The 27,186-nt window shown below is 43.3% G+C and overlaps 1 protein-coding gene across 3 annotated transcripts in view; it reads right to left on the bottom strand.

Annotated features, from left to right (window-relative positions):
- The window catches only part of PRKCZ (protein kinase C zeta), an 865,288-nt gene that overhangs the window by 131,458 nt on the left and 706,644 nt on the right, over nucleotides 1-27,186 (bottom strand). For all 3 annotated transcript variants that reach the window (XM_078642457.1, XM_078642458.1, XM_078642459.1), the window contains 3 exons: nucleotides 25,436-25,533; nucleotides 8,530-8,616; nucleotides 3,415-3,550 (listed from right to left, as the gene is read on the bottom strand). In XM_078642457.1, the coding sequence (XP_078498583.1) occupies nucleotides 3,415-3,550; nucleotides 8,530-8,616; nucleotides 25,436-25,533 (321 nt within the window). The remainder of the gene's footprint in view (nucleotides 1-3,414; nucleotides 3,551-8,529; nucleotides 8,617-25,435; nucleotides 25,534-27,186) is intronic.

Raw genomic sequence — 27,186 nt, 5'->3', positions numbered from 1 at the left:
AACCACCACTTCCTGCATAGAATGCATAGGCCTCATGTTCACCTACGCAAAATTAGCTCCTAAGCATCATAAGGTTCCGAGTTTTATGGGTGCGATTCGTAGATCTGTCCAGGTGGAAATACATAAATGGTGTTAAAATATTGGTGCCTTCCACTCAAGCTCCCACAGATATTATAGATCTTCGGTACAGCAACCACTGTTGAATGGAATTACACTAAACTTGGCAAACAACTAGAACCTTACTCAGAATAGGACCCTTTTGTAGTTTGCTGTACATCCGTTCTCCTCTCATCCAATGGAAGGTCTGATTCACAAACCTGTGCCTGACTGGTTCACGACAACAGGAACATTTCTCTTGCAACCACTACAAGGTAGTGAGTTATTATATCCATACAAGGGCTGGTACAGACTCTCACAGAAAACCCATGCCCTGCAGTCAACCCCACTGCATACAGCCAAAGGTGCGCGCAATGGGTTATATACATACGAGGGATGGATCCAGAATATGTGCCGGCCAAATCCTGCACCTGAGTAAATGCCCTATGCAGTAGATTATGCAGACATGCAGTCTAGGCACTGTATTGGACTAAATGTCAGATGATATAACACGACAGAAAATAACAGCAAATGACAAAACAACATAAGTAAATAGCAAAACATTCAAACAATTGATGTCAGTGCTGAGATGGATAATGGGGCGATTTAGGATGTCACCAGTGATGTCACCTATGACATCCTGTGTGGGACCAGAGCATTGGGGGTGAGTTATGGTTTGCACAGTTAATCATAACTGGCCAATTTCAGTGGTTTTAGCCCTGGACCATGAAACCGAATGAGGCTGTACACTATGTGCCTACCCGAGTTCATTAACTTGCGTTTAGAGTTTGTTGAATCAATGGCAGAGCATACCTTTGGAATTTATCCTTTGCAACCCCTACAACCGATCTGCATCAAATTTGACAAACACGTTTGCTGTATACTGCTCGATGTCGAAATTCATGTTCAACATGGCATTTTGTCCACCCAATAGCCCCCATTGCTTTCCATCAACTGCAGGATGTGGTAATAATTCAAAATAATCCCCCAATTAAAATAAATAAACCCAACATAAAACCCTAATTGTCATTTCAGCGTACTTCTCCTTCATTAAATATTATTTACTTGAAATGTTTAGGACTTCTACTGGCTCCGATGGATCTTGTTCATTTTGAAACTGCTGACATTTTTTCTGAAAAACAATTTTTTACATGATCTTTTTCTCAAATTTGCAGTTTTAAACCTTCTCATCCAAAGCATTCCTAAGCATGGTCAACAAACATTTGGATTTTTTGTAGCATTTTAACTCCCCCATTTTAAGTTTAATTTCACTCATTTGTCATATATAGGAGGTTAACTACGGATCAAATTGCATTCTGGTGCCAGCAATTACATTAACAAGCACTGGGAACACAAATAGATCTGAAATGCGTTGTGACACCGGACGTATTTTTTTTTTTTACACACCCAAAAATCCTGCCTAGGTTAACCGACTGCTTTTCAAACTATTGGCTTCCCCCAATTTTTTTTATGTCAATGCTTGCCAGCATGAGCAAACAAATAAATAACCAGCGTTGACGTATACTTGTGCTTTTACACGTAAGCTTCACATAGCTAATGCAGCCTAGTGTGATGATGCATGAATGCCTGCATCAACCACGCGTGCACACAACCATTTTATTATTTATCTCCTAGTCAAATATGGCGGAGAAGGGGGTGGGGGGGGCTTAATAAATGGTTCGGAGGAGCAGGTGGGGACAAGTAAAATTGGGGAGGAGCGTGGTGGAGAAGTATCGAAGGAGCTTGAGGCAGGGAAGGAATAAAAAATAAAAACAAAAAAGTTGGTGAAGAAGCAATGGACGACCAGGGGTCAGGGGACGGGGAAGGCACACAGAGCATGGAGAATGGGTTGGTATTTGAGGGGGTGGAAGGCAGCAGAGGATGGGAAGCGCAATAAAGCATATGTATTGTCCTGGAGTGTACTGAGGTCCCCAATGCAATGAGAACAGTAAGCAAGTTTCATTTCAGAAGGTTTATTCTTGATACAGCACCAACCAAACCGACAGGCCAGTTCAGCCCCACGTCATGATTTACTACATTCTAAAGTCAATACATGAAACATTCTATATAACCTAGCCTTGAAGTGCAATCATTCTGTCCATCCACCCAGTGTTAGCTGAAAGCAGCCCACCAAAGAGTGCTGACAGAAAAGTGGGAAAAGGAGTGCCCTGAATGTGAGAAGTGGAGGCATAACAAGTCTAGAATCACAAGGATGGTAAAGAAGCTCTGATCAAGGGGCGGGATAAACACGACAAGGTAGGAAACCCACTGAATAAGAAGCAAGCAAGAAATATAATCAATGGTAAGCAATGGGCTGGCTTTAAGCCCGCTGTAAGTCACTTTACATTTTGGTATGGTTCATAAGAGGGCTCTTGACAAAAGACCGCTAACACTGTAGGTTAGATCTATGAACAGCGGCTTTCTGTATAGGATACATTTAAGAAACAAAGAGTTTAATGTGTAATGATTCAGTGTAGATTTTAAATGTATGTAGTCTCTGCAATACAAGCACTCAATAGGGAGCAAAATGATAAACCAAAGAGTCAAAAGCACGGGAAGACGTACTGCTCTAAGGAGTACTGTAGGTATATTTCAATTAACTAGTAACAATATGCCGGCACACAGCAGCACTTCCAAGCCAGACCTAAAATAGCCAGAGATTAATAGAGAGTAAATGGTCAAAGTCATTTTTGGCCATCTGCATGAGCACAGACACAACAATCTAAAGAGAAATGCTTAAAACTTTCCTGAACTTATTCAGTAAATGGGTAAGTAAGAAGCACCATGGGCAGACTGTTCCCTTTCAGATTTCATTTGTTGCAAGTTTTTGTTTTAATTGTCAAGTCTGCCTCCACCACCATCTCATCATGTTGCTTCTTTGTCATATTTTCAGCATCGTCCTTCTATTCGAAGCTGTTTCCCTCTTATCCTTTTAGGGAGAATAAGCATGTGACTTGGCCCTATAACTTGATGATAAAGGAGCCACTTAACAGATGGATACTAGCAGAGATATTGAAAGACAGAAGGTACTTAGAGTACAACTTTTTAACCGAAAAATACACCAACCTCTAGAAACCGTTAGAGACAGAATAATCACAATTTGTTATCTTATTTTCTGGAGCATCAAATACCTGCCTTGTTTACAGAACTGCCAAAAATGATGAGGGTGCCAGAAATGTGTGAAAGGTTTTTATTTCAGTGTTAAATTATTATTTGGAATAAAGTGCTGAAATGATTGTGCATTTAAATAGTTCAACAGTGTTTATGGTAGAACAGACTGTTAGCCACTGTAGCCTCATATGAAAGAACGTGTCTTACCTTGCACATGCCATAATCAGTTAATTTGATATGCCCTTCAGAATCTAGCAGAACGTTGTCTAGTTTCAAGTCTCTGTAAATTATTCCTCGCTCGTGCAGGAAGTTTAGGGCAATACAAATTTCAGCAGCATAGAATCTTTGAACAAAGAGACCAGAAATATATTAGAGAAAGTCTTGGAAAAAACAGGCCTGAGCACAAATCAGAAAATAACCAAACGTAAATACACTATCATTAACATAAACCACACAAGATAGTTAAACTCTGCCTCGTTAGATTTCACAAAATATAAGTGGCCCATGGTGATCGAGGTAACCAATCGTAGTGTTTAGACACTTTTCACACACTGATGTGGTGGTACTGAAAAATCTGATGTTCTAAAACTCACTATTTCTTTACCTTTTTTCAACAGACATGTAACAGAGGAAGAGCTCTTTGCATGGTCGCTTTAAAGTAATGACCTCTAAGCTTTAGACATGACCATGGGCAAATTACTTTACCTCCTTGTGCCTCATTTTCGTTTCAGCCATTCATGGCGCTAAGGGACTGGTAAAAGCACCGCATTAAGCACTGCATCAAGAAACTACACATCATTTATCTACTCAATGATATACTAAGAGTAATGAACGTTCCACTCAAGTATGAGTAAATATGATTTCTTGTAAATCCAACCCTTGCACAGAAAGAAGGTAGGCGGAACGACATACATCCTCCAACCGCCCCAGTCCTCTTCTCTCCCCCCACCCCTCAACGTATTCAGATTCCATAATATGTCATCACATTCGAATAGTGCTTATAACACAATGCATTCCACAACTCTACATCATGAAACTAATGTGTCAATATTTGTCAATGCTGCAGTAGTCTTGTTACCCCTTTATCCTGCCCTGTCAAATTGTTGTTCCCGCATTATGTGAAGCACTCTGATACCCGCTTGGGTCACGTGCGCGCTATATAAAACTTTATAAATAAATAAAATAATCCTACGCTTTTTTATTCACCATCCGGGTACATTTAAAAAGCCACTGCTTTAGAAATTGGACTGTGTTCCTACTGCTCACACAATTATGGCCCCCAATGGGTGAAGACAAGAGCAGTCTGCTCCGTGTTTTTTGTTTTCATGGTCCACCAACCACTTATCTAATCTCATTGGTTGAAGGCGTCCAATCACATTGGTTGAAACAACAACAACTGGTCCACTTGCAAAGTCACTCCCCCTCCACCTATCCCACGTAAAATGAGAAACTGGTCAAGACTCCCACTAGAGCAGTGGTCGAGCCTCCTTTCATCTTCCAAACCTGCTCTTTGCAAGAGCCCTGTACCTGACAGCAGGACATTCAACAAGTGGATTGAGGACTCCATAGACACTGTCCTCCCTCCCAGGAAAACCAGGCTAAAAAGAGCACGAGAAACTGCCCCCTGGTACTCGGAAAAGCTCAGGGAGCTAAAACGACAGTGCAGAAAGTCGGAAAGGAAGTGGCGCTTGGAGTACGCTACCACAGCAAAAGATAGATATAGGGAAGCCATTAGGGCATACAAATGTGAAATCAACCTAGCCCAAACTACCTACTACAAAGAAAGAATTATGGCAGCTCGATCTAAGCCAAAAGAAATATATTTGATAGTCAAAAGTCTTTCCAAAACCTCCCCTCCCATGGGTCCAACCGACAACCCTACAGCCCGATGCAACGAGTTGGCTGATTTCTTCTTTCAAAAAATCAATAAAATATACTCATCCTTCACAGCCCCCACCTCAGAGACTATTACTGCCACGCTATCATTCCCAAGCGATACAGCACACCCTCCGCGAGCCTCCATGATTACATTCTCACCACTAGATCTGGATTCACTCAAATCCCTCGCACACCAAATAAAATCAGGCTCCCCCCTTGACCCAGTGCCCCCTCAGATGATGAACATGGCTAATCAAATCATTTTCCCTACCCTCATGGACCTACTTAATAGCTCCATGCAAACTGGAGTGGTTCCTCCCCCCTGGAAACAGGCTATGGTGAGGGCACTGCTTAAAAAAACCCAACCTCAACCCTATGGACCCCAACAATTTCCGTCCTATATCCCTGTTACCTTGGGTAAGTAAAATTCTAGAGACACATATTAATCTCCACCTCACCAACTTCCTCGAGGAGAACTCCCTACTGGACTCCACCCAAACAGGATTCCGTCCAAAACACGGCACAGAAACTGCCCTTCTGGTCGTAACGGAGGAATCTAGGAGGATCTTAGATCAAGGGGGGTCAGTGGCAGTGATCCTCCTTGACCTAAGCGCCGCGTTTGACACGGTTTGCCACAAAACCCTGCTGTCTAGTCTAGCTGATCTGGGGATCGCAGGAAACGCTCTTGACTGGTTGGGCTCCTTTTTGAGCGGAAGGACCTTCCAGGTCTTTGATGGCGACTCCTGCTCCACTAGCAGACCTTTAAACTGTGGGGTTCCCCAAGGCTCCTCCCTAAGCCCCACGCTGTTCAATGTGTACATGGGGCCGCTGGCTGAGGTCGTCCGACAATACGGTGTCAAGATCATCTCGTATGCGGACGACACTCAGCTGGTGGTCTCCCTGGCACAGAAGAACAGCAGGCTTCCCCAAATCAACCTAGCAGCATGCATGGAGGACGTCAGGAGATGGATGACAGCATCCTCATTAAAACTCAATGGTGATAAGACTGAGATAATGCTCCTTGGCCCTCCTACTCTCATTCCCATGGACCAACTATGGCCTCCCAGCTTGGGTCCGCCCCCATCCCCGAAGGAGGACATCAAGAGTCTGGGAGTCTGGCTGGACAAAACCCTTACCTTCAACACGCAGGCAACAAAAACAGCAGCAACGTGCTTCGGGATTATCCAAATGCTAAGGAAGATTCTGCCTATTTTACCCCTAGAAGCCAAACAGATTGTTATCCAGGGCCTCATTCAATCCTGACTCGATTTCAACAATGCCCTCTACCTAGGAGCCCCTGACTACGTGCTGCAGAAACTTCAGCGCACACAGAACTGTGCAGCTCGCACGCTTCTCCAAATTCCACGCAGAGAATCGGCTAAACCAGGGATCAGGTCACTGCACTGGCTCCCGGTCAGGGATAGAATAAAATTTAAGACTCTGTGCATATCGCACCAAGCCTTCCACAGAGCCAGACCGGAGATTAACCACACTCTTCTGACTCCCTACTGTCCCGGTAAGTCACTTCGCTCAGAGAACGCATTCCTTGCTGCAGTTCCCAGAGTAAAAAGGTCCAGAGCAGGAGGTAGGTCCTTCTCGCTTAACGCTGCTAAATTATGGAACTCCCTTCCCTTTTCACTTAGGTCTAACCCCATCTTCTCATCGTTCCGTAAAGAGCTCAAAACACATCTTTTCAGTATTTAGCCCCCCACCTGGATCCCTCCCCCCTCCCCTCAGAGTTCTGTTATCTTTAGTCAGCGCTTGGACGCCCTTGGGCAGCAGCCGCGCACTACAAAACTCCTTTCATTCATTCATTCATTTCATTCATTCATTGTTTAAGCAATTCTGATTGGTCACCTTTCGACTGCTCAAGATTCGTTTCTGTGTTTATGCCACTGAGGTTGGATGCTGGACAGCCATGAAGAATAGCTGGGACAGTACACACCTTTCCTGGGATGTAACATTTGTCATTCTTTGTGTGGGCAGGGCAGCAGTACAGAACGTATCCAATCCCACATCATTCCATGTCACAATGTATGACTTGCCAGTAAATGTGGTAAGAGCCCTGAAAGGAATACCAGCATCTTCTTCCACAGAATTTCCTATATGCCTTCACTCATCCCTACCCAGAACATAACAATATCTTAAAAATAGAACAGCTAAGAGAGGTTAGACGGCGTTTCAGAATAAATGTGAAGCAAATGTTTCAACAAATTACACACTATCCATCGAGTAGTGTACAGTTCTATTATGACACACACATAATGACCACTACTTGTGACTAACAGAAGGCACAATATACGGGAAGATTGAAGCATTGCTCATTTATGGGTGAAAAGGTTTTTTCTATCGCTCAAGTTCTGGACTGACAGATCTGTTTTGCAACTGCATATCAGCTTTACATAATCTGCAGTTTTAATTTCGGTCACATGCTTTCCATTCCACAGCTGTCATCTTTTCATGCTTTGCCATCCGCTATATTGTTTTTTATATCTGTACCTAATGTAGTTAATTCGTAACGATATACGACTGTTACCAATACTTGAAAAATTAAAATGCTAATAAACAGATTTAAACAACAAATGGGGAAAACGTTTTTTAAAAATAATTTTTTCATAGTTTATTAGATCACAGTTTTAATTCTGTAGTAAGTAAGGGGAACAGGAGGAAATATAGCAAGTAAGGGGAGGGAGAGGAAAGTACAAACACATTATTCTTCTGGTGTAATACCAGCCAATTACTTTCACCATTTCTAAATTCCTGGGGTACCAGGATGGCTAACAGCAGGGATGCGACTAGCTCATACAGCAACAATTCCCAACGAGGTGTTCAGCCTATGTGAAGCATCTCTGGGACTAGAATGCTTTGATTCTGAGCAATTGCCTTGGACCATCTCTGGCATCTGAGGCATTAGGAATACCTTCTTTTATAGGGTATATTTTAAGCAGCAAACGAGTCGCCTATTTACCTTACTAATTGTTCCCTTGCTTAAAGCAATTTTGTAAGGTTTTGACGAAAACTCTATGAAGACTACATTTTGCTACATACACAGTTTAAAATAACATGTACAGCTGGATAATTTGCATCAGTAATTAACTACAGAATGTGTCCTGTCTTTCTAATGATCAGTAGTATGAAATGGGCCATCTACTGTAGAGAACTAAAACAGTTTTCTTTACCTAGAGCGCAGTATTTCTAACAGTGTGCTAATGAGGAGTGCTTGGATCTTGAGACCTATTGTGACATCATTTACTGGATGACTCCATTAAAATAGGCGAGAACTAACAGGAAATGGTCCTCACTGGGGGCAGTCTACGCTCATCAAAGAGGGGAAAGATCTCGTGGGTTCCCCTCTCCTTGTGCAAGTTGTTAGTTACAAACACAAAACCGCAGTTTTGAATCAGGCGGTGATAAGGTTGACCCTTTTTTTTGTTTTTACTGTACCTTGCATGTTCTTCGGGAAGCTTCCTTTGACGTTGCATATGAAACATAAGATCTCCTCCATTTACGTAATCAATGACTAGAAATAACCTAAAAATAACAAATAAAATTAACATAAGCCTCTGTAAATAAAAATGTTTGGGTTTCAACATTTCATAAACTAGAACATTTTCTTTGACCATGCAAGTCGTGGAAAATGGGTCAAGAACAAAGCTGAAGCTTTAGTTTAATAGAATAGGAAAAATATTTATAGAGTAACACTTTACAGGCAAAGTGGCAATGCGGTTTACTTGGTCAGGCAAAAAAAATGCTATAAAATAAATAATGAAGTGGTTACTGTTCCAGACGCAAATCATGGGCCTGCAAGATGCAAAACTTTACAGTCCCAAGAGACATAACAATGAGTTACACAAGTAAGCAGTACACAGTATTTTTACAGCTCCAAAAATGTTGTGTATAATATCTTTTCTCGTTTCACAAACTACATCTCATTCTCAGAGAATAATCCGGTAACACTTTCCAGCACTACTTTAGTGCCAGATATCATGAAGACCACCAAAGTGTCCGGTGAAGTTGCGGGTAGTGGTCTCTTGGTGCATGCCTTTTTCAGACTGCGCCTGTGATATGCTCTCTGCACTGTGCCTTGTATGTGAATGAGACACTGCTGTAGTCTGCTAGTGGCACCTTTGACTGTAGCCACAAAGGGATGTAAAACGACAAGCAAGAGCCAATGCCACACCTGTTAAAGTGTATGAGGCAGAGCAACAGAAACCGCACATAAGCTGGCAAAGACAAGTCCACCTACATGGGATATCACTGGATCAATCAGTCTTGATCCCAGAGAATGGAGGAGGAGATCTAACTCTGCTGTCAGGGTCGTAAGTACTGGAGAGTACATGTGGTAGGACTTAAAACGAAAAAGCTCCAGTCAGTATATCTGCCCAGAGCCTGTACTTACTGATGTGAAGATGTGAGGCAGGAAACAGCAAAGTATCTCCTTCCAAGGTGTGCCTGAAGTTCCACTAGCGCTGGGTGGTCAAGCGATGTGCACATGTCCTTCACGCTGATGCATCTCTCATTGTGATGTGGATTGTGCATTCCCTTGAGACTGAACCAGCTAGCAACCCTCACAGTGGTGCGACCCTCGTCACGAGGTGGATAAGGCAGTCACTTGAAACTGACGCGGCTCGCATTGATGCCTGAAGGGCACAGCATGTCTGGAGAAGGCACCAGCATGGTACGATCACTGAAATAAGGGATTTCTCCAAATCCCTACACTTCCAACGAGGTCCTTTTCATGTACATACTTTGAGAGTACACATTTTATTGACTGTTCTGGGCATCATGTCTTTGTGGTGGCACGGCAATGATGAACTCAAGGTGGATTCTGATCAACAGTATTCCTCAGCAGGGACTCGCAAACCAAATTGAAGTGAAGATTTGAGGCAGGTAGGTATATATTACTTACTAAGACATGATCAGCATAGATGGAACTCCCTTGACTGCTCTGGAGTAACTACTCTTAGCCAACCAGGCACCTCATGACCTCGCAGTGGGCACAGAGGCAACCGCTTGAGCATCAACGTACCATTAACTCATCGTGCCTGGTTGATAAAGCCACTTATGCTACAGAATGATAAAACCACAAACATGAGAATTAGAAAACTTATCTCTTGGCCTGGGACCTCCACTAGATTGAACAATTAAAGTGTGATTTCTTTAAAAGACTCTCAAGAGTCTCCACTATAGATAAGGGGAAGAGGTGAGCCAGGGGGCTTATAACAATTGTTGCCTCATTTGCCTCAATTGTGCCTCAAGGTACAGCAATGTGAGTGAAAAGAAGAAATGCTCATAGCAAGATTTTAGAAATGTGACCTATGGGTTGAAGGAGTTTATCAGGAGGCAAAATGAAGTTTATTGAACAAGTTTATTATAAAACATTAAGGAGCCCACGTCTGGCAGGCCCTTATCCTGTGACTTCCAACAGCAACTGCCTTAGCAGCCAACACTGGAACATGCGAGCAAGTAGCAGAACATGGAATAACAAATAAACAAAATCAAATCTGTATCGAGGTAATTATTTATGCATTAAGGTAAGAACATGCCCTATGATAAACTTTTTCATGTTTTTCAATGGGATATGATCCCCATCAAAGATGGCCACGGCATGTAGCGTGATATCGTCACTGCATCATGTGACCATCAAGTGATCAATGTTGTCCAATAGAATAAAATTTCCCTTTTGAAGGATACAGAACATTGCAAGGGCGAGCTGCTAAGCTGAAGAGTGCACGATAGCACACACAGTGCTTAAGCAGCTGATTTTCCAGTCAAGAACCCCAGGCTGCACGCCCGGCTGCAAGAGGCAGCAGGGTTCCCATTGGGGCGACGATCCAAACTCCTCAGCCGACTTCAAAGGGACACTCGGTAAGGTGGCAACACCATCCAGTGTCCAGGAGAAATAATAGGGAGCACGATCAATTATGATGGCGAACAATCCAATTTGAAAATATTATAATCTTGACAGTGGGCTCCAGGGAAGTGCTCCTTGTACTCCTCGTCGCCAAATGTTAAAGGAGGTTATCAGGAGGCAATATGACGTTTCTTGAACATGTTTATTGTAAAACAATGAGGAGTCCATGTCCGACTGGTCCTCGTCCTGTGACCTCCAACAGCAACTGCGTAGCAGCCAGCATTGGAACTCGCACAGCGATTAGCAGAACATGGATATACAATAAAGTAACAACAAGGTCTAAACAAATAAAGGACTTATGACATACACTACATCTTCTTCCCATTTAACAAAAAAGCATATAAATTACACAGCAGTGCTAATGAAGATAAAAGTATTTATATGTTATTGGCATGGATATTTTGCAGGATGTTTTACCGTTTTGATTAACCACCAAATGAGGTTTGTTCCAACAAAATTCCTCTCTCTGTCTGAACCTCTGTTTGAATGGACTATAACCCAGCTATTTGATCATCAAGTAATCGAGTAGGAGAAGAAGTTGGTAAAGATAATGATGAGTCTTCAACTTGTATAAAATAACTACTACAACTCCCTAAATCAAGTATAGGAGGATATAAAACAAGACAATCTGACATTCATATCTCTGGAATTTAGGTTCTCTGTAAACCAAGAGGAGGAATTAAGCAAATTCCTCAACATGTACATCTTTACATTCTATAATTTTCCTTGCTTATTCTGGAAATAGTTTAACTAAAAATCTTTTGCTCCTCTACCCCTTTTTATTTAACAGAGAGCCTTTGGAAACTTTAATGACCTGAATAGGTGATGAATAACTGGATTCAGCTTTTTTGACTCTAACCGGATTTTTATTCATCACCCAATGTCCAAAAGCTGTTCCTTTACCTTGTGTTTGTTGTGAAAATAAACTTTATGCAGAGATTGATGAAATGCAACACTTTTGGCAACTTCCCTGCTATAGGTATAGAAACAATGGCCTTTGGAGTCAAACTTTTAACCCTGTCTGGACAAGGTTTAGATCTGGGATCTCTTTTCAGGAAAAGACGAAATTGAGATATGCCCGTTGTGTGGATCAAAAATGACCACAACTTTTGTCTCAAAATACCTTCCGCCAGAACTCTCATGTCAATGCTGATTGAATTTTCTCCCTCAAAAAATATTCATCCTCTCAACTAATTTGTTGGACGTTGGAGAATATAGTGCCACTTTCAAATGTTTTATGTGGTGTAAAGTAATAGAATTCTTCATTTGTGCAGAGGTAAAATATGTTCCGTTATCGGTCACTAGCTCTTTGGGTGGACCTTCAATACCATAACTTTTACTCAAGAACTTTATCACAAACATGGTCGTCGGTGCTGAAGTAAAATCAAAGTAATCCCATTTGGAATAGTAATTAATTAGCACCAAAAGGTAGTTTTCATCACAAGTTAACAAGTCAAACGGCCCAGCAAAATCCAAAACTATTTGCACCATGCTTCATCTGAGTAACCTGGAGTCTGACATGTCTTGCATTGTTTATCCAACATGCAACAGGTGCTAGAGTTGGCTATCCACCTAGACATTTGAGCATCCAAAGATGGCCACCAAAAAAGTTGTTTCAAATTCCTGCAAGTTCCACCAACCCCAAGATTCCCTTCTTGGGCAGCTTTGATAAGCATCTCATGAATAGACACAGGGAGTACAAAGATATCATTACGCATAAGAATAGCTTTTAAGATCGACATTTCACTACCAACTTGTTCATATGATTTGAGAGACAAGACTTGCGATTTCTCTTTGGGTCAGCCCTTTTTAACAAATCCCATGACTGCACAAAGCACTTTATCCTTTCTTTATCACAGACAACTACTCTTCATTAATTAATATGCCGTTGGAATCTAAAACATCTTCCCTTAAAGCTACAACACACACAACATAATCTGAATATTCCTCTTTGGATGATGCCTGTTGCAGCATTCTTGACAGTTATCCCTTAGGTTTCTCCGTCCCAAAATACATCTGATGGTAAAACTAAATTCTTGTAAGCGGGACAGTAATCTAACGAGTCTAGCAAAAGCCTTACCAGATACATTGCCATTCAACAAATGAATAAGTGGTTTGCGGTCAGTCACAATTTCCACGCAGGTTACAAACTGACACGTCTCACGCCTCAGGGTAATGCCATTATTTCTGAAAATGTCCGAGACTTCTATCGGTTTGTGATTGCGCTCAGTAACGGTTTCTGAATATATCAGAATATCGTCCTGATAAGCCTGAACACCATTAATTCCTGCCAAAATGTTGCCAATGAGCTTTTGAAACACTTGCAGTGGAAGCTAAGCCAAAAGGTTGTCTTAAAACTTTGTATGCAACAACCAGCATTACAAAAGTTGTTAAATCCTGTGAGTCTGCAGCAAGTGGTATTTGATGATATGGTGAGCTAAGATCTGACAAGGAGAAAATGTTTGCATTGACAATATTCGCCAATAGATATGGAATGTTTGGCAGGTGGTGACGGTCTATTATAATGTTTTTATTAAGGGGGCGCAAGTCTGCAGACACACAAATATCTCCTGTTTTTTTTGGGGAACAATAACATTTGCACTGACCCAGTCTGAAGAGCCAGTGGTGGTAATGAATAAGTTACTTGCCTTTGGTAATACTTTATCTGGTAGAGACTCTATCTAGCCGCAGATTACTTACCATAGAATTATCCCAAGGTGTCAGACTGGATACGTAAATGTTTTAGTGAGCATAGTAAGTGGAGTCGATCAGCTCTACGTGGTGTCATCGCAGTTGTCCGCGCTGGATGGAAGTAACCGGTGCCTATGTAGGCGCCACCCTAGCGCCCTGACATCAGCTTATTTTTGCGACTTCCACGCCTGGGGTGAAGTGCCATGAAGAACACTGTCCGCTGTCGTGGAAAACTATCGCCCTGAAAGGGGAAAGCCCAGTCCCTAGAAATGTGTTCACAGAGCGGGGAGGATTGGTAAGTAGGTAAGGAATCTGCAGATAGACAGAGTCTCTACCAGATAAGTTGTTACCGAAGGTAAGTAACTTATGCATCTGATTAGAGACTTCTAGCCACAGATTCCTTACCTTAGAATAGATACCCAAGCAATACCTCCCCGGAGGTGGATCTGCAAAACAATTTCATACCAATAAGTCCTGCAGCACCAAACAGGCAAAATGCATGTCTTGATGGACCCTAGTGCCCAGGCAGTAGTGTTTTGGGAACACGTGCAGAGAATCCAACGTTGCTGCCTGGCAGATGTCCAGGACCGGGACTCCACGTTCCAACGCAGTAATCTCAGCCTGGACTCTGGTGGAATGAGCATGCAAGCCCTCAGTGGTTTGCTTTTTGGCCAGTGTAAAGCAGATTTTAATGCAGAGCACGATTCATCGGGAGCTGGTCCACTTCTGCATGGCCTTTCCCTTCTTTACTCTGATATACCTCACAAAGAGTTGGTTGTCCCTAAGGAACTCTCGTGCAGTCAAGGTAGAACGATAACACTCTTTTTGGATCAAGTCTGTGAAGTCACTACTCTTCCTTAGAGGGATGTGACGGACCGTAAAAGTAGACAAAGTGATGGGCTGGCTACATTAAAGGGAGTGATGACTTTCGGTAGAAAGGAAGCTCTAGTCAGTAGAACAAGCTTGTCTGGGTAGATGTTCAGGTATGGAGGCTTGGATGACGAAGCCTGAAGCTCACGGACCTTTCGGGCAAATGTTATCACTACCAGGAAGGTCGCCTTGATGGTAAGGAGCCTGAGAGGACAGTTGTGCAAGGGCTCAAAGGGAGCGCACATAAGGAACATCAGGACACGATTAATGTCCCAACATGGCATGCTAAAGGGAGAAGGAGGGAACATATGTTGCAAACCTTTCAAGACCTTTCAAAACCTTTCAAGAACCTATATACAGTAAGGGATTGGGAGAGAGGTAGCAGGTCAGGCTGGTTAGATACCAGAAAGATAACCATTTAAGGTGCCCAGTGCCCTGCTGGGCAAGGGAAAGAATTAAGAGAAGAATCTAAGAAAGGGGAGCAGAAAGTGAGTCAACTAGCTTTTCTGCATACAATGCCACAAACGTGCCCCAATTGCAGGCGTATACAGTTTGGGTTGAGGGACACCTGGCTGCCAGAATAACATTGCAGACTTCAGGCGGACGGTCGAAAGCTGTCAACTTTTACAGTTCAATTTCCATGCAGAAAGGCAGAGGCAGGTTGAGTTGGAGAACCCTACCCTGCTGTTGCGAAAGAAGATGCTCCTGAAGGGGCAGCCTGATCAGAGGACCGATGGTCATGTTCAACAGCTTAAGATAAACTCTGAGCCTAGTCTGGAGCCACTTGGGTGACTTGAGCCCAGTCAGTCCTGATCTTCTTGAGAACTCTGGGCAAGAGTGGTATGGGTGGAAAGGCGTACAGGAGGCCTGAGCTCCACTCAAGATGAAAAGCATCTCTAAGCGAGAGCAGTTTTGGAAACTCCAGCGCGCAGAACTACTGACATAACGTGTTCTCACGGTGGCGAACAGATCTAACCAAGGCTCTCCCCACTGCTGAAAGAGACCTTGCACCACCTCCGATGGATACGTCATTTGTGATCGGCTAGGCATTTTCAACTGAGTAAGTTTGCTCTGGCGTTCAGGAAGCCCACCAGGTGCTTAACCACCTGGGAAATGCCCTGTGTTACAGTCATGTCCAGAGATGCAGGGCATCTTGACAAAGCGTCCACGCCCCACCCTGACCTGTCTGTTACAGTACTACATGGCAGTGGTGTTGTCTGTGAACACCTGCACTAGCCTTCCCTTGATGGAAGGTAGAAAGGCTTTTAATGGCAGCCAGATTGCCCAGCGCTCCAGAAGGTTGATGTGGAGTCCCGATTACACCGGAGACCAGACGCCTCTGAACTCCACCTCTCCCAGATGGCCGCATTTGTCACTACTATTAGATCTGGTTGGGCAAGGGAGAATGATCTGTGACTCATCCAATTGTGGTTCGTTAACCACTACTGCAGATCTTTTGCAGTTTCCACTGAGATCTGCACAATGTCAGAGAGATTTCTCTGATGCTGTGCCCACTGGAACTGCAGGTCCCACTGCAGACCCCGCATATGCCAGCAGACATGTGTCACAAGCAGCCATCAGGCCCATCAGCCTCAAAGCCAGTCTCACCGAAATCCAGGCTAGAGGCTGAAACATCAGTATCTTAGCCTGAATGTCCTGGGCTCTTTTCAGGAGGATAGGCCCGAAACGGCACAGATGAAGGGGAGCGTCTGAGAGGGAGTCAGGTGCGGCTTCAGCACATTGATAGTGAACCACAGCAAATGCTGGAGGTTTGCCATAGTCTGGAATTGGGAGAAGACACCCTGGGGCGAGCGTGCCTCCAACAGCTAATTGTCTAGGTAGGGGAAGACTGACACCCCTGATCTCCGCAGATGAACTGCAACCACCACCATCATCTTGGTGAATACCTGAGGGGCACTGGTAAGGTCAAAAAGGAACACTGAACTGAAAGTGCTAGTTTCCCACCATGAGAAGCAGGTAATGCATGTGGGAAGGCAGGATGTGAATGCAGAAGTATGTGTCCTGCAAGTCCAATGCCACTATCCAGTCTTCCAAATCCAGGGCAGACAAGACTTGAACGAGCGGGAGCATTTTGGTCTTCTTCTTGAGGAATAAATTGAGAGGGCAGAGGACTAGAGTAGGACGAAGGCTCCGTCCTTCAGGGGCACCAGAGAGCACAGGGAATAGCAACCACAATCGACTTCTGGCATCTGCACCCTCGCTATGGCTCCCTGAGCCAAGAAATCCACCACTTCCTAGCAGAGCAAAGTAAGACGTCCTCCTTTGCAAGCAGATGGCATGGGTGGAGGGGTCGTCTTGAAGGGGAGGAAGTAGCCCCCCGGACAATCTGCAGAACCCACTGGTCTTACTGGCCCGAGCTCTGGTTGCCTGATGTACGAGGTCTGTGTGTACCGTATCCTGGCCACACAGAGGCTGCAGGGCTTGCGTGCTGCAATGACTGGCAGGGTACAGATGGGGATGGCAGCCCCTTCCGTGGACACGAAAGGCAGATTAGGAGTGGCGAGGGGCCATGGCTGTAGCTCTGCTGTCAAAGTGAACAAGGGCTGAATCCACCTCGTCTCTGAAGAGATGGAAGCCATCAAAGGGCATGTCAATAAGCAATGCTTGGACATCCTCAGAAAAGCCAGTCCCCTTCAGCCAAGTGTGGCACTGCAAGGCCACCGTCAATGAAATCGCTCTGCCTAGTGAGTCGGTGGTATCCTGTCCACAATGGATCATGAACTTCGCTGCATCTCTCCTGTCAGCAAAGTCTGGGAGAGTATAGTGTGAGCCTCCTCGAGAATGTTGAGCAGCACCTGAGCAACCGAGTCTCTTAGAGCATAGGAGTAATGGCCAAAAAGGCAGGCGGTGTTCATTTGTCTCAGTGCCAGGCTGGAGGAAGAAAACATCTTCTTTCCTAAGGTGTCCAGCCAATTGGATTCCATATCCGTTGGGGTGCTAGGGAATGCACCAGGATTTACATGGGAGGAAGAGGCTTCGACCGCGAAGCTCTTGGGGGTAAGGGTATTGTGTGAGGAAATTGCGGTCCCCTGGGGCAGGTAAGTATGTAAAGTAAGTAAATGACATTTATAAAGGGCAAGGCTACCTCCAACGGAGGTGTGCCGGCGCTAAATTCAGATTCACAGTGAGGAAAGATGGGAGAGCTACGGAAGGCTAAAGAGCCAGGTTTTCAACGCTTTCCTAAATGCTGATTCTGACTATCATACGAAGATGGACAGGCATGGAATTCCAGAGTGACGTAGTTCTGACAGAGAAAGCTCACCCGCCTATCCTAGTCTTAGAGAAGTGAGGAATCCTGAGCAGTTTGAGGTGATTAGATCTCAGAGCACAGTCTTGATGATAGTTTTGGAGTCTATGTTTCAAGTAGCCCGGGCCTCGATCTCTAGTGGCTCTGTAAGCGACGGTGAGCGCCTTATACTCAATCCTCCTTTTGACGGGCAGCCAGTGGAGGCTCCGCAGATGGGGGGACATGTGGTGGCAGAACTGCACTTTCCTAATAAGTCTGGCAGCAGTATTTTGAATTATTTGCAGCCTGTGAACCAGATAAGCTGGTAATTCAATATAGAGGCTATTGGAGAAGTCTAGGTGGGACTTGGCCAATGCATGGACCACTGTCTTCCTGCAATCAATAGGCAGGTAATGAAGGAATCTCCGTAGGGCTCTCAGCTTCCAGAAGCAAGACGAGGAGACTTGGCGAATCTGGGCCTTACAGGAGAGGTCATTGTCAAATTTAAACCCCCAATTTCTCAGCTCAGGTAGTATGGGAGATGATTAATTGAAGAATAAGACCTCTGTTTTCTCAGTGTTTAATTTCAAGCAACTTTCCATCATCCAGGCCGAGGTGTTGTTCAGGCATTGCTTAAAGTTGGCAAAAGCAGCCTCGGAGTGTTCTCTGAAAGAGAACACCTGCTGAGTGATATCAGAGTAGGATGCTACTCTCACTTCCCATTTTTCGACCAAAGTCACGAGGGGGGTCAAATAGACATTGAATAATAGTGGGCTCAGAGCCAAGACCTGGGGAACACCACACACAAGGGGTTTCTGTGAAGACACGTGGGGGTGGAGAAATACCCACTGAAAGCAGTACTCTAAAAATGACCGGAACTAGGCCAGCGTGGTTCACCTCACTCCCAAGTGCTTAAGTCTCTCCAAAATAATCCGATGTTACACTGTGTCGAACGCTGCGGAAAGATCCAACAGCATTGCAAAGCTGCCCTGGTCTACAGCTTCACATACCGTTTCAGCAACTTCCAAAAGTACTCTCTCCGTGCTACAGCCTGATTTAAAACCAGATTGAGAGTCATGGAGACAATTGTTAGAATCAAGGAAATTGGACAATTGCTTCTGAACTTCCTTCTCAAGATTTTTAGCAGGCGCTGGTAGAAGGGAAATAGGCCTATAATTCTTGTGCTCTGCTGGATCAGCATCTGGTTTCTTAAAAGTAGGTAGTAAATAGGCCTGTTCCCTGGCAGGGGGATAGATGCCCATTGTCAGAGAGGAGTTCCAAATCAGGTTCAGCAGTGTATTGAACCATGGGGCAAGTAATTTGAAGCTCTGAGCTGGGAAGGGGTCACCAGGAGAACCGGATTTACAATTGTATAGTTCTGAGAGATGCCTCCGGGAGAAGTGGGCGAAATTCGGACCAGGTGCCAAGGGGGTCTGCGGTGGGATTTTTTTTATTTTATTTTTTTTTGCTGAGTTTTATATAGCGCGAACTAGACCCGAACCGAATCAGGTATCAGAGCGCTTTACATAGCACCAGTTACGTTACATGAGGACACACTTTCATTTTAGGCATAGAAGACGGCTTAGCCAGTGGAAAAGAGGAATACATTACTTGTATTTTGTCCTGAGGGTAACAGAAGGGGAAACCGTGCTGTCAAGAGCATTGGTAAAACATTGTACAATTCTAAAAACTACTTTGGCTGAGTTATCAGACAGTTTAATTTGGTTTGAATAGTAGTCCCTAATGGTGTTGTGCTACAGCCCGTGATTTTTTTTTTTAGAGCCGCTCTATAGGAGCATTTAGCCGCCAGATTGTAAGATTTACACCAAACACCTTCCAGTTCCTTGCATACATTTTTCTCTGCTCATAGCTCCAAGGAAAACCAAGGGGCAGAGGTTTTTTTTTCTGGCAGATTTAACTGTTCTAAGAGGGGCTACTCTGTCTACGATGGAGGTGACCCAGCAGTTGAAACTGGATACATGACTGCTTGGATCACCTGTCAGCTGAGGGGTGCGATTTTAACAAGGGACCAAAAGTTTCAAGAGAGACCTTCCTCCAGTTTCTCATTTTGTCGCCTGGCACTATTGCCTGAGGATTCGCCTAAAAAACTGAAAGGAACTAACAGATGGCCAGACCAGGTCAGAGGTAGTGGGCCTCTACTTTCAGGTTGGAATCATAAGTAAAGATAAGATCCAGCATATGGCCCGCTATATGGGTGGGGGCACAGACAGGGAGGTGGCAGCAGGCAATCGTCCTGTTCACAGGAGCCCCTGTGCTATGCTTGGACCAGGCCTCATGCAAAACATCAGAAAGGGCTTCAATGAGAGGGAGAAGTGGTTCAGAGGGTGTCACTCCTCGCTGAAGCACCTCTACCAAGACATTTGTCTCGACTGTCACTGAGGCTAAGGGCCAGCACCTTGGCCACCCTCCTTACCACCACAGCAAAGGAAGCTCAGGATAAGGCCAACGCCACAAAGAGCTTTGGCATCGAGGCTGATGCTGGGGAAGGTCGCAGTGGTATGACCGGCACCAGTCCATATCCATCTGTGGATCCAAGAAGACCGACTCATGCCGGAGCCTCCGGCATGGAACCTGTAGGGGGCCTATCTTGAGCCCATGGGACCCGAAAGTGTGCCGCAAGGGAGCAAGCTGCTCAAATATGAGGCGGATGGCCTCATAAAACTCATGGAGTTGAGCGGGTGCATGGCACTCCAATCGTCTCAGGTCTTCACTTTGCTGTTGCATTCCAAGCACCAGAGGTATAGAAGGTCCGGATTCGTCATCGACATCTGGCACCACAGGGCTTGATGCCGGTCTTCCTAGTGGACATCCATGCCACACCAGGAGAAGAACCCTCAAAAAAGCTTTGACAAAACATCAAAAAGCGTACTAAAAAAATGACTGAAGGGGTAGCTCTCTCCGGATCTGCACTGACTGGTGCATATAGAAAATAACTGGCATCAGTGTGCTGAGGTGGCACCTATCTAGTGTGGATGTCTCCATTTAAGCCATGCGGAGCTTGCCACCTACCAGTTTGCAGGGGTACTGCTCACTAAATATTTTTCGGCTCCAGTCTAACACCTGAGGATAATTCTAAGGTAAGGAATCTGTGGCTAAAAGTCCCTATCAGATAACACCCTCTTCAGAAAGTTCGTCCAATAACTTGTTTACATCTTATCTAAAACTTAATGGTACATGTCTAACTCTGTGAACCACAAAGACAGCATTTTGTTTGAGTTGTATCACGTGTTCAAACTTGCTAATATTATCTATTTTTACATTAAAAACCTCTGGGTATTTTTCTAATATCTTATCTATTTCACTGTCAACTTCATTATCAAGTAGAGCAATGGAAGTATCATTAAGTTGAACCAGGTTGTAAGAACCAGGAACAAGTTTTAAACTCATCTATGCACGACCTTGCCGACCAACAATATTTTTCCCTTTGAAAGCCACATACACCTTATTCAAAAAAGGTCTACAAAGACACTTTACATCATCTAAAAAGTACCCCAACATCTCAAGGTCTTGACCTCCATAGGCCTTGGGAAGAATATCTGTAGGTTGAAGAGATTTATTTTCAGACCACCATTTGGTTGTATAAAACGTCAGAAATAATTGTAAAAGGCACTCCAGAGTCACACAAAGGACATTTGACTCTTTTAGTTAATGGTGTCTCAGCATCAACTGTGAAAATCTATTTTGCTAAATCATGCACGCAGTCATTATTTGCAACCACACTGCTCACTTGAATAACCCTTTTCCTACTTCTGCCACATGCTTTGAAAAGTACCCTAATTATGATATTTATTGAAACATTTACCTAATGCGGGACCAACAGGATTGTTGCTCAAATGTGTTTTCGGTCCACATTTGAAGCATACTGTACCACTCTTTTTCAAAAGACTTATTTACCTGTCCTAAAAAGAAACTGCATTAACAAATTCCGTACTAAGCATTGAATTAACCAAAGAAAAAGGGGTATAATTTGAAATACATTTGCTAGAAACTATGGCAGGTTCAACGCCTTTTACTCTATCTACAACTTCGGAAAGGCTTGGACCCCCGCAACTAAGTAAATGTTCCCGAATTTCTTTTTTAATAGAAACTGTGTACAAATTGTTCTCTGATGTAACTATCCAATGATGAGCCAAAATTGCATGTTGACGCCAAATTCCTTAATGCTGAAATACACTCAGTCTCATCTTGATTTTGTTATACTTGCAGAAGCTGCATCTCTCCAATAACACACTAGTTTACGCCATATAATTGGTGGACAATCAGGTAATAGTTTCAGTATATATATATACCCAGTTATTAAAATCACCAGGAGGTATACGTCCAAGTTATTAAAATCACCAGAAGGAGTGTCAAACTCTGGTAGATTATCAAAAAGGTGTTGTCCCGCTTAACCCAAGATACTAAGAAGGAAAGCAACTGTTCTTTTCGCTTTGAACTTCTCAGCATCTATTGACACCAAAAAGTTCTCAAAAGAACGGAACCATACATTCCACAAAACTGGTGGTTTGCCAGGATATGCCATAAAAGGAGCTGTTTGTGCCAATTGTTGAGAAGAAGCCATTATATACTCTCGAAAAAAAGTTGTTAAACCAGTTGGCAGAAAATTAAGTTACATACAAGGCCTCAAGGTTTGTTAATATCCAAATGGTGAAATAACCAGACTATGAAGAGAAGGCCTCCAATTAACAGAAAATGTGAGGCAAAATGCTGTAAAACCGAATTACAATAAACTTTTTCATGTGTTTCAATAGAAAATTATCCCTCTCAAAGATGGGCGCAAGTGTAGCGTGATGTCACAGCATCATGTGACTGTGAAGTGATCAGTGTTGTCCAATAGAATAAAGTGTCCCTTTTGAATGATACAGAACGGTGCAAGCGAGCTGCTAAGCTGGAGAGTGCACCTGATATTCACGGGCAGTGCTCGAGCAGCTGACTTGCCGGACAAGACCCTCCCATCATCAGGCTGCCCGCGCAGCTCCAAGCAGGGCTCCCAATGGAGTGACGATTCAAACTCCTCTGCCAACTTCAAAGTGACACTCACGAAGGCGACAACACCATCCAGTGGTCAGGAGAAAGAACAGCAAGTCCGATCAATTACGACTGAACAAACAAACTTGAAAATGTTAAATTCTTGACAAAGGGCTCCAGGTAAGTGCTCCTTTTACTCCTCCTCATCAAATGTTGAACGAGGTAATCAGGAGGCAAAATAAAGTTTCTTGAACAAGTTTTTGTAAAACAAAAAGGAGCCCACGTTCGGTAGGTCCTCCATCCTGCGACATCCAACAGCAAATGCTGGAGCTGCCAACACTGGAACTCGCAGAGGGAGTAGCAGAACATGTAGCAACGAACACATAAAAAGATATCTGTATCAAGGAGTAAGCATACAATAAGGTAAGAACATGTTTAAAACAAATTAAGGACTTGTGACAAACACTATAATCCCACAAACTTTATCTGCCTCTATGCACAGAGGAATCTGTGACCCTAAAAGTAATATCTAAGAATAAACAATAGCAAGCGACTCACTTAAATGATAGGCAAACAACATGAGTAGCTTCAATAGCCCCTAATGATTTGGTCTAGCATATGGCTAGTACTCAGGAATTAGATGGCAGAATGATCTGAAGAAATTTGTAGTGTTTCTACTGAGATCCAAGGAGAACTCATAACTTATACCACAATATTTTGTCAATGAAATTTCTTCACAGTTTCAGGTCAGTCAACTAACAATCAAAGGCCTTTCTGAATGAGTACGGAAGGGACAAGATAAGGTCCTCTATGTGGAAGGTTAAGCATTATGAACTCCCATAACTACATGTGTCGCCTTAATGCAGCAGAAAAATCGTACAGAAATCATTGGCCAGCTGCATGCCTCTTCTAGACCAACCACGTCTTCTGAAATACCATTAAATATAGCAGTGGTCCATGCTTATCCAGAAACCACTTTTAAAAGGGAGGGATACAAGATCCCTCAATAAAGCTATTAATTGCTAAAGAAAATAAATTATGTCAGTCAGTATAGTATGGTGCGGATAATGTCATACAACAGTGGGCTCAAGCATTGCAAGGCAAAACATGCAAACGTGCTTAGCACAGTCACTTTGAACATAACGATTGTTGATAGATGGGCAATGGTAAATGAGTACAACTATGCCTCCGTTAAACAGGATGATAAATCTACTAAAAAATAAGTCTGGATATGAGCAATGGTGTCTCATCAAAGACAAGTGACAAAAAGCAGGCAAAACAAACTGAGGAGGTTGTAAAGAGTGCCTGCTCAGACAATGTCCCCAAGGACCCACAGATGGGACATAAGAAAACAGAACAGATCTGAAAGCATTCACAGTCACCCACAGAGAATGAGTGTCATCAATAAAAGAAACATGGCTTTAAAATGTAGAGTATTTGGGATAAAACAGCAAAATTGGGGACAGCAATAGAACGTTTTGAATTTTTGTAAAAGTTGAGTGGGAATATTCAAAATAGGACAAAAGGCCCATCACAATGAATAAAGTAAAAGTACAGACAGTCACTTAAAAAAACAGAAATCCCTTGAATGAATTTCAGGTTAAATTGGGCTTTCGTTGGATAGGACATGTGATGATATAGATTGCAAATAAGAGTATCCACACTAAAAACTTCATTATCATCATGAGGTACGGAGGGGATTTTATGTTAGTACATCAAGAGAAATAAGGGGGGAAAAGTACAGACATAATTTTTCTCTTGATATCACAGTTCAAAGCACCAGTAGCATTCCGCAAGTGGGCTACGTCACACTTGTGGGCTACTGTAGCTCCTTTTAAATATATGTTGAAATGTGCCCCAAAACATTTGGCAGAGCACCCAATCCAACAAGTTTCTAGCGGCTCCCTCAACCCCACTTTCTTCCTTTGCACACTGTCAATGTAACCAAGTAATGCCTGGCTGATGATCCCCAACTAATAAGAAACCGGTCCAAGTTGGGTTCTGTTTGGGGGGGGGGGGGGGCTAGTCTGACAATTCGGGCTGGACTGCATCCACCGGAGCAGGGTCAAGACTGTTTTGCATATGCCTGAGAGCAAACCGAAGTCTCATGGTGAGCGAAATTACGATGGATTGGGATATGTCCGGGTTAATTACCAGTGGCTGAGATAAATTCAAACATTCCATCCATCACTTTCTGTATACCGAGGAACATATTTCTCTAAGAGTCATAAGAAAAACACAGTGCGAGATTAAGGTAGTTCATGGCATGTATGAAGCTGGAACTGTGAATGAAGAACTGCACAGAATCAATGCTCATACATCAGACCTTAAACATAAGCTCGGAAGGCAGAAAACACAGTTTGAGGTTCTCTCAAACAATTCTAGAGTCAAAGAAGATGAGAATATGAATTAAGACAACACAGTGACTAATTAATGATCATATAAATGTCAGGAGAGATTCAATAATAAGTGGATTCTATTGTCAATTTAAAGAGGCTAACTATGGACAAAGAGGCAAACTGATAATGACACGGGGGGGGGGGGGGGGGGGGCTGAAGAGAAGTAACACAGGCCCGCACAGTGCCATATTTCAAAAGTAGGGTTCATTAATGTACCTAGAGAATTTAAAAACTTCTTACCGACTCGTCGTTTGGAAGCAGGAATGTAAACCAACAAGGAATGGATTGCTGGAGGCTTGTTCAAATACATGTTTCTCCGTTTGTACCCAATCAATATCCTGCAAAAAAAAAATAACAACCAATTTCTATTTGCAGATTCTTTCGTTAACCTTATTAATTTTGAATGCCTAAGAAGATAAATATAAACATTTATGCACACCCATTGCAGACCTGTGAATACACAAACACATCTTAATAATTGATCCTTCTCTAGCGAAGAGCATGAAAGGATTGTGACTTGAAAATGTTATGGAGTGGAGGTACAAAAGGCTGGTATATAAAAACAGTGAGAAGATTACAATAAAACCCCATGTTCATATCAACAAGTTCTCAGTAGATTTTAAGATACAAACGTACACCTATTTGCTGCCACACTATGTTGACATCTAATAAAAAGATAACATTAGTCTGCTGGGCACTCACAGGTGCTATTCAGTAACTCTGCTGTGCATGTCAGAGAATGGCAGAAAATTGATTTTTTGTTGTTGACATTACAGTGGTTTCTTTCTTTTTTATCTTTTTATTTAGCAGTACAAACCATGCACATATGTTACAGCCCCGTGCCTGATCAGCGCACCTTCGGCTACATGAGGCGGGCAGAAAGAGACAGTGAAGACAAATCACAGAAACGAAAGATCAGCCCCAGTAATGCTACATCCCATTCCGCTACCCTTCCCAGTCAGGTAGCCTTGCTATGCAACATACAGTGGGATAAAATGTCAGGATGGCATGCGCCCACAAGCATCTCAACATTAGAGTAATGGAAACAGTACTCAGAAGTCAGCACAGGATCAGCTCTTGGTCTCTTCGATGAACTGTAAAGCAGATTTCAGTGTATCAAATTTAACACAAAACAAATTCTCCTATGATGGGTCATCATCAAATGAACTGGTAGGGCCACCAAGTCCCTAAGTCCCCTGGCAAGAAAGCTCTTCTTGACATCAAGAAAGGCATTCTCCCTGGGCAAGGTGTCAGGGTGCAGATCTGGGAAGAGCATTAGGGAAGGTGCTCTACTCTTTTGTGCATAAAGGTCCCTGCATAACCCTAGCATAACAAAAGTTGCTGAACATCTTTCACAGGAGTGTGATCAACGATATCCGATCAAACAATTCTAGATTTTGAATTTAAGTCCAAGGCAGAAGGTGGTGGGACACTTGTTTTTCCACCACTACTGGACTGACATGCAGAAGGAAAAGTTGTTACAATTTCTGTAAATGCTTCACCATTATGGGGATAGTCATTTTCTTCAGCGAAAGGATTGCAAAACGATCACTTTCTGGCTTAAAGGGAGTCTGTATTCACAAAACTGATATCTGGCACTGAATATTACCTCACCAAGGGGAATTGAATCCTTACATTCTGTCTTTTGCTGATCCAGTATGCAAGCCACTCTGTTAAATGTGTTCCCTGCTCCCTTCCATAGTTTGAACGAGCAGGGAACGCTTGTTCAAACTATGGAAGTTTGAAAAAACTGTCAAGCACAGTATAATATTCTCTACTATACTATACAGTACACGGTCAAAATTCAGTACACTATTCTCAATTGAAGGACTAACCAGAAAAAACTAACAACATACCTGACTTTTAGTGATCTCAAAGAGAACCTCCACAATGTGGATTATTCCTCTGGGAGTACCTAGATTACCCAGGCGTTCTTTTCACAGTGGCTTCCACTAATCCATGAAGGGAAAAGGTGTACTTGTAGTTAGCGG

Source organism: Lissotriton helveticus, chromosome 5_1 (assembly GCF_964261635.1).
Source record: "Lissotriton helveticus chromosome 5_1, aLisHel1.1, whole genome shotgun sequence".
In the NCBI taxonomy this organism is placed as follows: Eukaryota; Metazoa; Chordata; class Amphibia; order Caudata; family Salamandridae; genus Lissotriton; species Lissotriton helveticus.
Note: the sequence above shows the minus strand (reverse complement) of the source record. Positions and strands in the feature narration are given on the sequence as shown.